General features: G+C 49.5%; 1 protein-coding gene across 1 annotated transcript in view; it reads right to left on the bottom strand.

Moving 5' to 3' along the window:
* Positions 1 to 2,380: 2,380 nt before the first annotated feature.
* Positions 2,381 to 17,482, bottom strand: part of VPS53 (VPS53 subunit of GARP complex) — a 64,474-nt gene continuing 49,372 nt past the window's right edge. Inside the window, exons 18-22 of the mRNA XM_066563508.1 lie at positions 14,960 to 15,108; positions 10,194 to 10,263; positions 7,794 to 7,931; positions 5,177 to 5,281; positions 2,381 to 4,885 (exon numbers count right to left, since the gene is read on the bottom strand). Of these exons, the coding sequence (XP_066419605.1) occupies positions 4,715 to 4,885; positions 5,177 to 5,281; positions 7,794 to 7,931; positions 10,194 to 10,263; positions 14,960 to 15,108 (633 nt within the window). The 3' untranslated portion in view covers positions 2,381 to 4,714. The remainder of the gene's footprint in view (positions 4,886 to 5,176; positions 5,282 to 7,793; positions 7,932 to 10,193; positions 10,264 to 14,959; positions 15,109 to 17,482) is intronic.

Below are 17,482 nucleotides of genomic sequence, written 5' to 3'. Positions count from 1 at the left end.
ACCATTCTGGGATTCTCTGGAACCGTGCCCGATGAGCTGCCCTCCACACATCCCGGTCCAACCCACAGTGCACCATCCCAAAGTGCTGCCAGCACGGATTTTGGGAAGCTCTGAAAGAGCTGCCAGATCCTGCTGGGCTGCCCCCACCTCCATTGGTGCTTTCCCCAACAGCAGGGATTTTGGCAGCCGGGTTAAGCCCCCCAAGTTCTCCCTCCAGGCTGCTCTTTCTCCCTCCCCATTCCCAAGCATTCAGGCTCAGGCAGCAGCACTGCTGCCTCTAATTGCATTTTTCAGGCAAAGCTGCCGAAGCTGAAACAAGAGAGCAGAAGGAAACGGTCTTTCTAGCACTACAGGAGAGCGAGGGAACCTTTTTTGGAAAATCCTAATGAAATAATTGCGCCATGTCATCAGATTTGGTGGGGGAATACTCTTGTGGAGGGAAAGCAACCCTGCAGCCGGCCAAAGTCAACACTCCCCTGCACAGAAAGCAGCAGTCTGGGCTGATGGGCCCAGCACAAGTGAGCCCAAACCTCTGAAAAAAATTCCTTCCCTGCCCCAAAATTAAAAGCAGAGCAGAACTTTCAGCCGTAGGCGTCTGTGGTTTGCAGCTATGCGGTGCTGGGAACTCCGGAGACTTCCTCAAGGAATTTACATTCCTTTGAAGAAATACTATGAGGCTGTTTGTCTTTGCTGAAAAATGCAGATGGAAAGAAAAGGAACATTAAGAATTTTGACTGAAATCTTTGGGGTCTGAGCAAATGTGCTGGACAGGTGTTTTCTTCCTTCTAATTTAAGTGTATCCCCCCCCAAAAAAAGAGATGCTGGTCTCTGCAAGCAATAGGAAAACTGATCAGTCCTCGCTCCAAAATCTCCCATAAAAGCCCTTTATGAAATCAGATGCCTTGGAAGGCACTGGAGCAGTTTCCAGATGAACACAATCATCATTTCAGAGCTGCTGTGCAGCTCCTGGGTGAAAACCCATGCTGCCAACAACCCACTAAGTGCAGTTTAGGAGGGGAGAACTTGTGGCACATCCCAGCAGTCACCTCTGAGAGCTGTGGGTGCTCCCACAGCCACTCCCATGGGGATCAGGGTCCAAGACAGAGAGATCTCAGTGCCTGGGATAAGCAGAACTCATGGAAACCTTTCTGCTCCTTATTTACCAGCAAAAAACCTCCCATTCTGGCATGGCTTGACACAAAAGTTAATTTTTTGTGCCTTTCCAGGTTCTCATTTCTGGGCTTTGCAGCCCACCCGAGGGTCTCCTGCAGCACCAACATCCAGACCTGCCGTTCTGCCTGCTAGGATGGAAAGGAAGTGTTTAAGCAGAATTTTAACTGCTCAATAACTCAAATACTGTTGAGTCACTGTGTACAGGGGCTCAGCTTTTTCAGGCCGTGTACTCTGCCCCCTCGGAAAGTCTGACTGGTTTCAAGTCTCAAACTGTACCAACCTGTGCCATTCCCTGATGCCATTGGAAATCTTGTCCCTTGCCTGTTTGTCCACATTATTTACTCTTTAACTGCCCACACACAGGCAGGATGGGGCAGATAAAAGTCTCTTATCAAGATCCTCCTTCCATAAAGGACTTTCCACCAGGCCGGGCGTGCTCAGCTTAATCAGCAATGAAACCACAGCCGATGCCACATGACAGCCCCATAGCTGGCAGAGGCAAACCAAAAGGATCCTGTGGTACCTGAAAAAGATAAAACTTTGGAAATAATAACTTTGGGAAAGGATGGGAAATGCCAGGCTGTGTCACAGAGGAGCTGTGCTCACCCAGCCCTGGGACTGATGGCAGGGACGAGCGCTGACAGCGCGTGGCTGAAGCTGCCGAGGTTTCATCAGCTTTTACAGCCCTGCTGCCACCGCCCTCGTGGAGCCAAGCAGAGGCTCGTGGAGGCTTGGCCATCGTCACTGGGATGCTCAGAGTCTTGGCTGTAAATCTGGGGGAAGAAAGGAACACCCAGCGCCCGGCGCTGCTCCTGCCCAAGGGCGGAGGGGGCAGGACCGCCAGGAGAAAAGCAAATGAGTCATTAATTCTCTGAGTGAAAGGAGCTGCTCCAGCGTCATGCAGAGTGTGGAAAAAGGCACTACCCCTTAATTAATTCCAAAGGAAAAATTAGGATCTCCCAGAAATCACTCCCACAGTGGCAGACAGCAGAACTGATGTGATTATTTAGAGGCACAAGGTCGGGAGCGTGGAGCCACCCACGCGGTGCAGGGAGCTGCTGTGAGTGTGGATGGTGCCAGAGAAGGTGGAAAAGGCAGAGAGGAGCTGCAGGAGCAGATGGACAGCAGGGAGTGCTGGGTCCAGCACAGTTTGGGTGAGGTCCATCCCAGCCACTGGGATTTGCAGCCATACAGAAACACCCAGCAATGAGCATCAGTTACCATTTAATTCACGTTAGTGTCACACCCCACGTACAGCCAGGATTACACCCCAGTCTGAAACCATAAAAAGTGGCATTTTGTACAGAAAACACATAATCATCCTTTATTCCCCAAAGCTGTAAACTCCAAAGAGCTAATGCACAAATAGAGACCTGCCAAATCTAATAAACACCCAAGAGCCAGGGGCACAAAACTCTTACACCAGAAGTAGGAAACTGTGGATTTGCTCTCTGAAAATGGAACTCCAAATACTCAGCCCTGTAGCGTTCTTCAAAGGCTGAAACTAAAAATTCATTTCTCATTTTATTTCCTCTTATCTACAGAATGAAATGCAGAGAATGAAATGGGGGAAGCCTTTGGGTAAGACACACGATGATAACTTCAACATCGTCTTCAGCTATTCATAATTTAGTAAGAGACTTAGCCTTAGACAAAGCAAAGAAAAATTCATCTAAAATAAATTATTCATCCCCTCATGGGAATAATGAATCTCTGCAAACCCATGTTCCCTCCTCTCCAGCTCTGCAGTGTGGTGCCTCGTGAGCCATCCTGCACATGCACCTTGAGATAATCTGTCCTTGGGGAATGGCTGCTCAGAATCCCAATGTGCTTTCAACCATTCCTCCTTCTGTCACCTAACGGGGAATCAGGAGGCAACAGCAGCTTTGTAAAACTGGAGTGATGAGAAACTGCTGTCCCTCCCCACAGGTGTTGTTATTGCTGCTCTTCATTCCCCATCCCAGTGAAGCTCTGTCTGGATGGAACTCATGTTCCTGGAGTCTGATCTGCCCTCCCTGATGTGAAGCAGTGATTTTTACAATCCCTGTGAGTACAGCCCCTAAATAAATACAGTCCTAAGGCCCAAACTTGCCCTGGTGGGGAGCACAACCCTCCCAGGAAGGAAGGCATGGTTGTTCCTCACCTGCCACACTGGTACAGGACTTCCCTTTCCTGCACATGCAAGTGAAGTTTGAGTTAAATAACACAGGCACGACTGGCTGATCTGCCCTACACCCGTGTGGGATGCACTCATGGTTGGGCATAGGCCTTCAAAGTCTCCCAGAAAGGGCACAGAGGAGTTTGGGAAGAAATCCAGCAGTGCTAATAAAAAGGTGAGGCCTCAGTGCATGGAGACTCCTTGGAGAAGCATCCACTGATCCCAGCCCTGCTCCACGCTGGCTCAGTGCCTGGGAGCCAGGAGCTGGGCCATGGCAAGAGGGAGCTGGGTTATCCAAAATATTTCACTGCTGGTTCTCCTCCCCTCTGCACTGCTGCAAGATGAGGCTCAGAGGAGCAGGAGGAGGAGGAGGAGGAGGGCCTTGAAGCCTGAGGCTGCTGAAAGCCTCCTGTGCCACTAAGTGACCCTGGCGCCCTGACAGAGCCAACATTTCCAGCACCTCTCCCTTGCAGGGCAGCAGAGGTGCCAAGGTGGCACATCCCTGCTCAGGACACTCCAGCTGGAGTGAGAATGAGGGGCTGGAGCAGTCTGACACTCGCTCCATGAAGGGCTCTTTGTGGAGAGAGGGACAGATGCTGGCCAGGAAGGATGGGAACTCCCACTGGGGACAGCAGGTGAGCCCAGCACACACCAGGGAAGTACCAAGCAGCTGGAGAGGGCTCCACACGGGTCCTGCTTTAAGCTCTAACAGCAACAGAGGCTGCCAGCTGGTTGGCAGGAGCTTTGCCAGGGTGCAGAAGGCATTAATTCAGCCCTTTCCTCCTGTTCTGAAAAGGATTTGCCTTGCTGTTTCATGGTGCTGTGTGCATGCCTGTCCTGGGAGCAGGGGAGAAATCTGCCTTGGGGTTCCCTCCTGGGCATCTCATTGATCCAGTGGAGCTGCAGGTGCCTGGATCCCAGCTGTTAAAGGGTTGGGGTTTTGGTGGTGGTGATGGGGTTGGTTCCCCCCACCCCACAATAAATAATGAATCAGAGGAACAGCTCTGCAGCAGGGAGTGAGAACTGAGGGAGTGAGAACTGAGGCAAAACCCTCAGTGCTGCAGCAGGAGCTCAGCCAGGATAAAAGCTGCGACACCAAGTGTATCACAGCCAGACAGTCTCTGAATCCACCTGAATGCTTTCTGTAGCTGCTGGCTTCCAGGTACTTCTGTTTTCTCCATCACATGGGCCTGGCAATGCCCTGGGTATCACTCCTGCTAAGCTGAGGGCAACACCATGGTCAGATTCCTCCTCCTCGGTCTGAAAGCGTCGCGGCACAGCAGGGACTGGGAGGGACAGCACAGGGGTGTAAATCACAACCTGACCAGCTCTGCTCCCCCTCCCTGCCAGCAGCCCCGAGGCAGGGAGCTCCCCTGTGCTCCCTCAGAGCCTCTTCTTGATGAGTTTCTCCAGTTTGCGGATGCGGGAGGATTCCTGCTCGGGCGTGGGAGCGCTCAGCGAGAGCGAGCCGGAGCCGTCGCCGCCGGGGGGAGGAGCGGGGAGGCGCAGGCGGAAAAGGTCCAACATGCTGCTCTGCTCACTCCTCTTCAGGCCCTGAGGGAGCAAGGGACAGCACTCACTGACCTGGGAGCACCTGCAGCAGAGCCCATTCAAACCTCCACCTCCCACTCAGCCAGCATAAAGAGCTCTGGATGATCCCGAGCAGAGCAGGTATCAAAATGTGAAATGAACTCGAAACTTTTTCTTCAGCAGCAACTCTACTTTCAAAGTAAAGATACACTTGTCTTAAAGCGCTTCTCTCATCCCCAAGCCCCTCAAAATTCACACTGAATTGAAGTCCCCAGCAATCCCAAAGCAGCACAGAAGCCCTGCACTGGTTCTCACCTTCATGTCGAGGATCTTCTGGAATGTGTCAGTGCTGCAGTCAGCGAGGAGCTTGATGTAATTGTCCACAAACACAACTGGGGGCTCGTGTGGAGCCATCACCACCTGCCAAGACAAGGAAAAAGAGATCAGACAAACAACAGGAATTAAAGGCAGTGCTCAGTCAACTCTGGCACAGGAGTGACAGCAGGGCTGGCTCCTAAAATAAAATGCCAAAGGAACAAGAAAGAGGCTGGATATGAGAGGGGTAAAGGTGAGTGAAGAGAAGCAGAGTAAGGACAGGGAGGAAGTTGGGTCTCTTTCAGCACAGCAGTGCTGCTCGTGGGCTCTGCATCATGTTTCAAAGGGCAGCAGGACTTTGTCTGTGGCCTGTGGGCTGGCAGGCACTGGGGTATTGTTAAAGCTCAAGATTTTATCATGTTGCAGGGGGAAGACAAGCTGGGGAGCTGCTCAGGGGACAGCGCTGGCAGTGGTGGTGACACTCACAAAGTCCCAGGAGATCAGGCAGCCTGGACAGAATCCAGAGCCTCAGCTTGGCTGTGTGTCCCTCCTGCTCCCTCCTGCCTGGAGGCAGGACACACAGTGTGCCACAGGGGAATGTGACAATGCTCTGGTCACTCCCTCAGTGCCCAGGACAGCGAGGGCCGGAGCTCTCTGCTCTGCAGCTCTCCTGACATGGCACCAGTGGGTGAGCAGTGCCTCACACAGCCACTCTGTCCCTGGCGTGCAGCTCCTCTTGGACACTCCTCTGGAGAGGAGGAATGAAGGATGGGAACCCCCCACCAACATCTGCCCAGGAGCAATCATAAAAAACAGGGAAAAAATCAAAATAGCATCAAAGCTGGTAAGATGATCCCTCACTGATGTGCTTTTCTTACATAAGCAGCAAGCTCCAGAGAACACAACTTTTGATAATGCTGGGCAGCCAAACCATCTTCCTGGGGAAGAGTGTGTGTGTGTGATTGTCTGAGTGTGTGTAAATGGGCAGAAACAGCACCAGACCAGACCCTCCCCTGTCTCCAAAAACATTTCCATATGTTTGCACTGACCCAGCTCACCCCACACTGCATTCTGTCACCAAGACATTTCTTTCTTCCCCTGCACTTCAGACCACTGAAACATCATAGCCATGTATACACTTATAAATCCTTAATTTACAGCCCTTGTAAAAATCCTCTGCCAAGATGAAAAGCTGGAGCTTCAGAGAGCATGGCCAGAGGAGAAGGGGAAGAGCTCAGCAGGATGTGCATGGCCCAGGGCCCTCCTCCCCACTCCCATCTGTGCTTCGTGGGGCTCAGCTCAATGGACTTGTTTGTGCTGCCCATGGGCCCAAAGTTTGTCTTCCTGCATTACCTGCCCCAGAACAAGCCTGGGAACACAGACTGGAGCTCCCAGTGCTGTCAGCCTGTGGCTGTTTGATTTGCAGTTCTGCACACTGAGCCCTCGCAAGGCCAGCATGGATTGTGTGACACAGCAGTGACACTGCTGCTGCACAGCCTGGGGACCTGCAGCACTCCACGTGCTGCTTTCCTCTCCAATGTGATGCTAAGGGTACACAAATTAACTCCATTACTCTTCTGATTCACACACAAGCTCCAAGGAAAGCCCTGCTCTGTACACAACAGGCACCAATCTTCCCTGCTCCCGTTAGCACAAACCAGGAACATTTTTTATTCAGGTCATTTCTAGGAAAATTTAGACTACAATTCACTAACATTTCAGTCACCTCACTCCAAAAGCAGGGAGCTGGAGAGCTGATGTCTGAACCCAGAGCACAAACTCAGCTGTGACATTCCCCTGGGCATGGGAGCAGAGCCACCCTGAGCAGCAGCTGAGGAGGGACAGCCCAGGCTCCTCACCCCCCTGGCCCTGGCTGTGCTTTACAGGAGGCTCTGGCTGGCAGCTGCCTGTCCTGCCTGACCCCAGGTCCCACTAATTCCCTCCCAGGAATGCCTTCCCAGCATTGCTGGCCAGCAGGGGACAATCCCATCACCCAGGAGGGCACAACTGTGCAGCTCCCACAGCTCCTCCTGGGATCAAACCTGACTGCAGCACCAGCTGGGAAGGGCAGATTGCTTTCCTTGCTGCTTTTCATGAAGACAACACTCTGCTTTTGGGTCATTTTCCAGGCACCAGGTCTGGAAAATGAAAAAGGGCTCTGGTGAGTACAGTAACCCAGACATGTTTGCACTGGCTGTTACACTAGACAGTAAACAGGTGACTCAAGCACAGCTTGGCTCCCCTGAGTGAGGAGTCTGCACAAAGGCCTGGAGTAACCTGAACCCTGGGCTGTGCCCCACACCAGACCCTCAGGGATGCAAACTCTGATTTCCACCAGCTCCTGAGGGAACCTGGTGCCCCAACTCTCCAAACTTGAGCCGTTGGTTGCCTTGAAAAGTGAGGGTGAAAACTCCTTGGTGGTATTAGAAGAGAGTGGGGGCAAACCCAAGGGGAGTGAGCCAGGTCTGCAGAGCAGCTGGCAGAGCCCCCAGGCAGGCTCACAAACCTCATGTGCAATTGCAGATTGCTGCATTCAGAGGAAGGGCCCCCTGGAATTCACTGCTGTGATTCCCAGGCCAGCAGTCTGGCTGGCAGGGTATCAACAGGCTTGAGTTACCTTCAGGATCATTTCAGCCCGAGTCATGCCTTTCACCACTATCTTTGTGTAGCTGGCAGGAGCCTTCCTCACCACTTGGGACCCGATGGAGGGAAGATCCAGGAGAACCATCTTCAGAGAGTGAGTGTCCAGCAGCAGCTGCAAGAGTTAACCACACTCTGTTACACAGGCTCCTTCTATACCAAAATCCATCAGCTGCTCTAACCCAACACCCTTAAAAGTTTAACATCCTTAAAAGTTTAACATCCTTAAAAGTTTAACACTTCCCACACTGGAAGAAGTCCTGGTAATTGCACTGCAGAACAGGAGGGACTGAGCCATGTAATGACACTTCCAGGAGACAGGATCACCCCCATGGCTACAGATCTGCATCGTGGTTGATTTTAACACAGCACTGCTCTGCTGACTGGAAATGATTTCTGGCAGCCCAACATCTGGCACATCAGGCACAGATTTCCAGTCCTCCCCCCCAAAAAGTATGAAGTGAAATAATCTTGGTTACCTGGAGCTGCATCATGATTTAGATATTGAGGTCAAATGAACTAACACCAGCCACACACACAGTCAGGTTTTCTGCATTTACTCAACCCCTTGATTGGGGTTTATTTCCTTAAAAACTGTCACACAATGCAGCTACACTGAGAACTGCTCACACCCTGGATGTTGTTTGTTTCTACCCCAGCAAATAAATAAGCAGCAGCCACGAAATTGAGCCCAGACAGACAGCACTGTCTTGTGACAAAATGCTGTGGGTTGGGGCTCCTTAGAGCAAAATTATCCTGAATACCACACTCCTCTGACTGCACAAAGTGTGTCTGAAGAGACAAGACCAGTGAAGAACAGAAATCTGAAATCAAACCAGAGGAAAGAGCAGCCCAATTTATTTAGACAGCAGTGAGCATGAAAGCCTGCTGGGCTGTCAGCACACCCAGAGCATTTCCTCAAAAAGGGAGCTCCTTCTGGAGGGACACAAAACATCCTGGGCACTGCAGAACCCCCAGCAGTGACCACAATGATGTGAACATTGAATTCCTACATGTGCTGAGGCCAAAGGAACACAAAGGAGTGGCTGTGGAGGAGGAGGAGAGGCTGGCAGGAGTCTGCACCCCATTATCTGCAGTGTCCTTGCTGCTGCTGCCTTCCCATGGCTTGCATGAGAAGAACTGATCCATCAATCTCCTCCTGGAGCCAGGAAACCACAGCACAGATGAGCAGCTCTGTGCAGCCCAGGCTGCTGGAACCCACAGCTCAGGCTGTCATTGCTGGGTTCCTGTGTGCCTACCAGGGATTCCAGAGAGGGAGAGATTCCAGGGTTGGGGAATTCACATCCTCCCCACATCAGCTCTCTCATGGCTAACAGGAGTTCTGCACACTCTGCAGCCTTTCCCACAGGCACAGCTCCTGCAGACTCTGTCTCCTCACCCCATTTTCCATTCCAGGTCCCTGGCATTGCTAACTCACTGCCAAAGCTTGCTGGGGTGCAGAGTTGTTAAGTCAGAGAGGAAAACACAGAAAGCAAAACCCCACAGGTCTTGTTCCCTGCACTGAACACTAAATACCTCCATAAATATCACCCCAGCATTCATATTGCAGCTGTAATTATCAGCAAACAGCAGGAAAGGCTGTGTGTAGAACCAGAAAGGCCAGGAAAATGGATTCCCCAGCAACATCTGCACCAGGGAGGAGAAGGTGGCACGGAAAGATGCTGGTGGGTGACCAGAGGGGTTCAAAAGATTTTAAGGGAATTGGGGTTCAACTTGCTGCAGAGAGAGATCAGCTCCTGAAACCTCTGCACCCTTAACCCCAGGGATGTATGTCCCACTTGTAATGGCAAGGATTCACTGGGAATCAGCCTAATAAAAACCTTCCCAGCCTGCTTTAAAGAAGCAAATTGGGCCTGTATTCCCATACAAGAATATTGAAAGCTTTTAACATTAGACACAAGCCCACTGCTGGTTAATCACTTGAGCAGCTTATTTTAAAAAGACTCCCTTTAATCACTCTCAGGTTATTGCTCATCACACAAGGCAAACAGGCACTGAGCTTCACTCATTTGCTTTCCATTAAGGATGAGGAAGGTTTTGATGTAAAGCTCCTGTTTCCTTTTGCAGACACTGCTCAGAACCATCTTTGATGCCTAAAACCCAAGCAGCTTTGAAGGAACCCATTTGAAGTTCACAGCAGTCCCATTAGGGATGATTCTGCTTTTTTTGCTTTTTCTTTCTTTTTTTTTATGAGCCCACAGGAGTAATAAGCTCTATGTGCAGGGGACAGATGAAATCCTGCCTCTTCCAAATCCCATCCTCACAGGGTCCAGCCCATGGCAGGGTGGGAGATACCTCAATTTCCTGAACCCAAAAGCCATCAAATACGACAGCCAATGCACCTATTTCTCCTTACCTGTTCTGCACCCACCATGCTGATAGGCTTGCACTTGAAGAGATGGTTAATGAACTTGGGAATGAAGGAGCTGCAGGAGAGGTACAAAAGGATACAATTACATAAGAATATTTGCAGTCAGACAGTCTTCTGTGGTGACAAAGCATGCAGAACCAAACCAGGATGGCTTCCACAAAGACACTCCCAGTGCCAGCTTCCCAAACTGATTCCAGACATGTTAAACGTACTAAATAAAAAACCCCCAACCCCTAGGCACAGTTCTTTTGCTTTAATCCCTCCTGATCTCCAAGTTTATTGAGAAGCTGCACACACACGCTCTAGAGGTAAATAAATTGCTATAAACTAAATATGAAGTGTTGCAGTAAAAGGTCAGCAAACAAACAATTTTATTTATCAGGATTAGTCTCACTGCTCATGAGTGGATGTATCTTGACTGTATCCAGAACCTACATTTTCCTGCACACAAGTAATTCCATAACATGCATATTACACACTGAACTTGAGGTCCAGCCAAGGCTGGAGGTCTGCTGGGCCCTGGACACTCACACTGAGGCACCTTTCCAGAAAGCTCCTGGCCAACACAATCAAGACAAGAAAAAGTTTTGTGAAAAGGAAAACACCATTACCATATTTTACTGTCATGGGTTTCAGACTCAGAAAAATGACTGCCCAAGCAGAGAGAGCTTGGTGAGGATGGAAGCCCAATATTCACCACTTCAGAGCATCTGCTTGGGGTTCAGCTGATTTTTGCCTCTTGGTTTGAGGCTTTGAAGCAGTTTCATTGCAAAAGCACTGGTTGGGCACCTGCAGGACAAGCTCCTGCCCCTGGCTCCACCAAGGAGCAGCACCAGGAAAGCTCAGGAGCCACAGACTCTGTCAGGACCCCACCACTTGACCAAGTCTTCCTCTCACTGCCTTGTTTTTAATGTACTCTCCTTCTTTCACATGTCCTCCTCTGGCTGAGTGCCTGCAGGGCTCACATTTCCAGCACTTGCCCATGACCTGGTGGCAGCTCCTGGGTTTTAATGGCTCTGTCCTGAGTCAGTCAGGTGCTGTACTCTGGACTGAGGCTGTCCATGATGATGATCTAAATTCAGCATGGTTTCTTCCTTGCATCTGTTAAGCTTTTTGTTCCCTCCCCACAAAGCGAGGAGCACAACAGCATCTTGTTTGTCCTGCCACCTGTTTTCCAAGGCAGGACATTCATTTCTCATCCTTTCTCATGGAAAAGTGACAAAAGTGCAGCTCAGGCACAGAGCAAGCCAAGCTGCTGAGCAAACCCAAAGGAATGGCTCAAGGAGAGCCCTCACAAGCAAAGATTCCTTCCCTTTCCCTCTGTCAGACACAGTCCCTACCTCTCTCAGTGAATCATTTTCTCCTGGAGAGGTGTCAAGGAGAACAGTTTCAAGCTACTGTTGAGAAGCAGCTACTGGGCTGCCCCGAGCAGTTTTGAATTTGGCCACCAGAGAAACAACCTTGGCAACAAAACAGAAAGAGGAGGAGGAAAAGAAGCTCTGACTCCTCCTGCACAAAAGCATTACAGTGGAGATTTAACCTATCTGTTTTAAAAGTCCATTTTTCAGGTCTATAACTAATTCCCAGAGGGCAATTAGAGAGTGATGAGCACAGCTGGAGCTGAGGTGATCCTAGAAAATGATAAATTGGCAGCAGCTCTGGATGCAGCAGCTCACTGCTGGCAGAACAGCACAAGAAATTAATTGTGCCTTTGATAGCACAGGTAGATCCAACTGTCCCTCCCTCTGCAAGGTCAGGCAGGGAGCTAAAGCCCATGTTGTGTATGAGAAACAGGGTGAGCCTCTCCTGCTGCAGGGGGGCACACTGGCAGCCCAAGCACCCCCTCCCCTGTTGGTTTTAATCTTCTTTTCTATATAACCACACAATCTCCCATAGACAGCATTCTGTCTTGCATGAAACAATTCCCAGGCCCCTCTGGATGGCCACCCACCATCAGTGCAGAGGGGTAAAGTGACCTTCCATCCCCACACGCCTCTTATTTCACGCTGCCTTATTGGAAACAGCTTCCCAACTCCAGCAGGACAGACAAGACAAACTGTAAGAGCCAAGGGCTGCTCTGGAATTTTTTTCCCCCCTTGGTTTTTATTTTTTTCCTGGACTAGCAGAGACCATCAAGAGCAGTTACACTTAACAGAAAGTGCCTCTTGACTAGGCTGGATTCAGTGCCTGGTGCTCTCAGAGTGCAGCAGGCAATCCTGATGAGAATAAAATGTGCATGTTCAGGGGTAATGCTCTGCATGAGGCTCTGTGCTCTGAGTGCCTTTACTCCCTGCACAATCACAGCTAGACTGGATGCCAGAATTCATTTACAGCTTCAGCTCTAAAACTGAACCCAGCAACCCCCCTCTAGAAGCAGGTAAGTCCCCAGTGTAATAATAAAGCAGTGCAAGACAGATGAGGAACCTGAAGCACAGAAACCACAGCATCCGAGAGCCTCCCCTGCAACAGGAGTGTGGCTCTGCCAGAGCCTGTGTTTTCCCTGCACTGATGATGCATCAAACACAATGCCTTGCTGAGAGAGGCACAGACAGACTTGCAACCACAGTCTGTTTGTCTGTCTGTCTGACAGCCTGAGCTACTGCAGGACATCCCCCAAAGGTTCTGGTGTCACTGAGTCACTGCAGCCCAGGAGGGTTTTGCTCTACACCACCCTCTGAGCTGGTGACCAGCCCTTACCCAGGCTGAGCTTAGCCCTGAACCCTCCACATCCCAACCTTCCTCCACCAAACTCCTCTCAGTTTTTCTCTGGAGCACCTGGAAGGACCCAGCACTCACCAGGCCTGGCTGCTGCAAACGGAGGAGCCGCTCCCCCGGCCAGGGGAGAACTGTTTGTTTTTCCTGTCTCTCAGTTCTAATCTCTTCCTCATTGAGGTCAGGTCACAGACTTCCCAAACACATCCCAGCAGAGCAGCCTGGCTGCTGTGGGGTTTGGTTTCAAAGGAGAAGGTGCAGGGAGAGCTGAGCCCCCCACCCTGCCTGGCAGCCTCGCTGTCCCCGGGGAGCGCCGCTCGCACATTGGGCAAAACAAAGCAAAAATGACAAATTAGCTTAAAGGATTGATGCAATTTCTGATGGCCATTTTTCTTCTCTCCAGACTTGGCTCAGATCCTGCTGGTTTAAATTTAGTGACTTTAGCTGCCTTCTCCCCTGTGGTCCTGTAACTCAACACTCACGCTTTATACAATCCATTAGAGCTGAGAAGTGGCAGCTCACAAAGACACGGGCATTAACATGTGGAGAAGCACAAGGCCTGTTAAAAGGATTTTCAGCATTGTGGGGCACACAAAAGGCCAGGTATTTATATTGGTCCAGCCAGAATATTCCATTAAAATGCAATTTCAAAAACAAAAATATTTATAGGTATTAAAAGGTATTTTAAGGAGATTGGTGCTCCCTTACCATTGGGCTGGCTCTCCTTAGCACCAAGTTGCACAGATCCAGCAAAATCACATGCAGGAACCCATTTTACCCTTCTACATCTGATCCATGGCACAGTGAGCTCAGGACTGTGTCTTAATTTTAATGTGCTGCCAATCAGAGCTGCAGTTGTCTTAAAAAATGTTTTGGAGAGGAGCAGGGGCTTCTGTGCTCATGGATGAGAACACTCAGCTTAGATGGGAACTTCCCTCAAATCTGAGAGCTGTTTCATCTGGAGTTTACTTGGTATGTGCCCAGCAATAAAGTTAAAAGGGAGGCAACTAAGCTGAGGTATTAAGAGTGTGCTGTGAACAGCTGAAAAAATGGGGGGTTTTATTTATCACATAAAATTCAAGTGTAACCACACAGAAGGTTTTCATACAATAAATTCTCACTGAGACAGCGTTTCAAACAGTGATTATGGGCAACATCCCAACATGATTTATCAGGAGCTGCTCCTTAAAGCAAACTCATGAGTACCCTGAGACAGAGAGGGGGATGAAACTCTCAGGTTGAGCCTCCCTGCTGTGAAAGCTCCCAGGATAGCTCCTGCATCCCACCCTGCTGAGGCAGGAGCTGCAGCTCAAATCTCCAACCCACACAGTCCCTGCCAGGCCACTGAGCTTATTTCAGGCTGGTTACCTTATCAGAGATGAATGAAACATTAAGGTATTTTAGAGTGACACATGACACGCACGCCACTGCCCTGCAGTCCACCAGCAGGGTCACATGTGCCACCAAAAGCAGCAGCTACAACTGGCACAGCCCTCCCAAGGGTTTTTCCTGGGGCATTGCCACGTGGAGCTCAGCTGGCCAAAGGCAAGCAGGGAAGAGCTCAAAGTATCTTCCCAAAGAGCTGAATTTGTGTTTCAGACAAAGTTTGGATGTTCCACCCTGAATCCAGCAGCAAGGGGCATTTCTGTCTCATCTGCCACTTCTGTCATGCTGCTCAACTTTAAGTGACTTGCCAGGGAGATACTTTAATACCCTCCAACATTTAAATTGCATTTCCCCTCCTGACTGGGCTATTTTTTGCACAGAAAAGCAGCTTTCAGATTGTGAAGGTAAAATATACTTCTCACACATGCCCTCCTTACAGGGCAATGTTATTTTGTGGCAAATTTCTCAGTACCTGGAAGCCCCATGGAAGAAAAGTAGATTTCCCCACAGCAAGAGTCATAGCTGAAGTCAGATATTCAAAGTCTTTTAAAGGTGCCCAACCCAAAACTTTCTGCACTTGGCAAACACCACCCAGTGACCATCACACTGTTTTATGGGATGAGCTGAATAAAGTGTCTGTGTTGGTAACTTACTTTGCAAATTTTATGCAGAACTGAGTGAAATACTTCCTCGTGGAGGCCAGGTTGTCACGGATGATGGGGACATTCTGTTTGATGTGCAGGATCACTGAGGTGACATAAGGACTCTGGTCACCAACATGTTCCACATTCTGCCACTGCATCTGCACAGAGGGGAAAAAACAACCAAAAAAAATGACTGTTTAATTCATCAACATTCAAGTAATAAGTAAGGGAAACTGTACAAACTTCCTGCCAGGGGGTCTCTAAGGAATCATTTAGAGACTGCCTCTGCAATTCACCACCAAGGTCAAGTTCTTCATCATTGAAGTGATTGGGCAAAACCATTCCAACAAGAAGACCCAAAGAAAAGCCAGAGCAGCCCTTTCTGCACCAGAGCAGAGACTGTCACCAGTAACCCACACAAATGGGGACCACTAGGATTAAAAATGGCCTTTGGAGCACACCAGGCTGCTTTAATATTTAACAGTTTCCAATTTGCTGGGATGAAGTGCCCATATAAATCCTGATTACAGGCATTTGAGAAAATATCTGCAAGCTTGCAAAGTCTGGATTCCTGTATGGCAGCCAAGACTTTAATACTGGTGAGACTGATGACAGATAGATGGAAGAGGTAAAAAGTCTTAAAGTCCAAAGCACTCTACACCAGAGCAGCTCACTGAAAACACTGCTGGTGTACAAGCCAGGATGCCCAAGTCCAGCTCTTCCAAATGCATGTAAAAAGTACAAAACAAGAGGAGTTACTCAACCTCCCATTTTGTTTTCGTTTATTCTCAGCAGAACTGCAGGAGAACAGCCCCTGTGAGCCAGATGTGTGGCTCTCTCGATTTTCTCTGAGCCTGGTTTGCAGTACACAGGGTACTCCCAATTTAAAACAAGTGGAAAAAACGGGAAAAAAAAAAAAAAAAAGAGATGATTGGGTCTGGCCTGGCCTTGTGTATGTACCAGAATTTCATTGAGGAACACAAGCACCCAGAAAAGCACACTCAGTTCTGCTGCTGCTCAGAACTCTGCAGTGTCCTCCCAAAAACTCTTTGGAGATCTGTTCCTCATGCTGGAGATGAGACAGGAGGAAAACTCATAGGAAATCAGGAGAGGAAACTGGGCACATATGGAAGATGAGCTTTTTCCTTTGAGGAGCTGTTTGTCCTCAAACTTGTTTTCCCAAGCTCTGGATTTTGCATATAAAGTTTTTTATTCCTGGTTTTAATTTAATTTAATATGGCTACTTTGCCCCCTGCAACTCAGCTGACTCAACTCCATCCAAACAACCCCAACCTAAGTGACTTAGTGGGAAAGAAAAGCCAAATTCTTTGCAAAACCACAGTGTCTGAGTCTACACATGTCCCACTAAAGCTGCCTTTATTTAAACCAAACAAACCAACCCCAGCCTGCTGCTCTCACATCAGCTGGGTGGCTGGAAGGGATTTCTCTCTCATCACCTGCTCCACAGGTTTTCAGAGTCACAGAGCATCCTGAGTTGGAAGGGACACACAAGGAGCACCAACTTCAACTCAGACACCCCAACAATCCCACCCTGGGTCTGGGATTGTCCAAACACTCCTGGAGCTCTGGCAGCCTCAGAGCTGTGACCATTCCCTGGGGAACTCCAGCATCCTCTGGGGAAAAAACCTTTCCCTAAAATCCAACCTAAACCTCCCAGCTCCAGCCATTCCCTCAGTCCTGTCACTGCTTTCCTGCTTTTCTACTCCTCATGGGGCTGATCACATCAAAACAAAATATTCTGTGCCTTTCTCCCTGATGGATTCACACATTTCCTTCTTGACAGAGCAATCCTCACCCAACACACCATCCCCACAGAATGGGAACAGCCAGAAAGTGGGAAGGGACTGCTGAGCTGAGTTATTGCACCAACAATGAAACAGTAGCTTTTTCATTTTGTTGGTCATCATTCCAAAAGCAATACTTTACAACCAAACCTTTAAAGCATGAACAGTAAAAATGGCTCTTTTGTTGTGTGTGTGTGTGTGTGCATTGTGGGTGTGTTTCACCCAAAAAAACCCACCCAGTAGCTGCAGAGAAAGGAACAGCACCACATACTGAAAAGTCATCAAAAGAAATATGAGCCCAACTCTGCTGGTAAAGCTTTGTTCCTGTCCTTTTAAATTTATTCTTCTTTTTCCCTTGTCCTGTGTTTTTCTTGGGATATCCACAGAGTTTACAAACACAAGCTGGAAATGAGTGCAAGGAACAGGAGCAGGGAGATTTCACTGCAGGGAGAAGCCCAAAGGCACCTGCAGGCTGGGAGGACACAGAAGGACTGGAGGAGCTGGTGCTGCCTCCTGCTTCTCACAACAAAACACAGGGATGAGAGTAAAACAGGCAGGAGAAAAGAGAAATGAGCAGAAATGGGGAACCCAGGGAAGGGGCAGGGGCCCAAGGGTGGCATGATGTCCCCAAAGAGCCACCAGCTCCCTCCATGTGTCCAGCCCCCCAGAAAAGGGGTTTGTGATGGAGCAGAGGATGAATGAACCTTCAATTCTCCCTGTTCACTGC

This window comes from Molothrus aeneus, chromosome 20 (assembly GCF_037042795.1).
Source record: "Molothrus aeneus isolate 106 chromosome 20, BPBGC_Maene_1.0, whole genome shotgun sequence".
In the NCBI taxonomy this organism is placed as follows: domain Eukaryota; kingdom Metazoa; phylum Chordata; class Aves; order Passeriformes; family Icteridae; genus Molothrus; species Molothrus aeneus.
The sequence above is the reverse complement of the archived record's forward strand: the minus strand, read 5'-3'. Positions and strand labels throughout refer to the sequence as shown.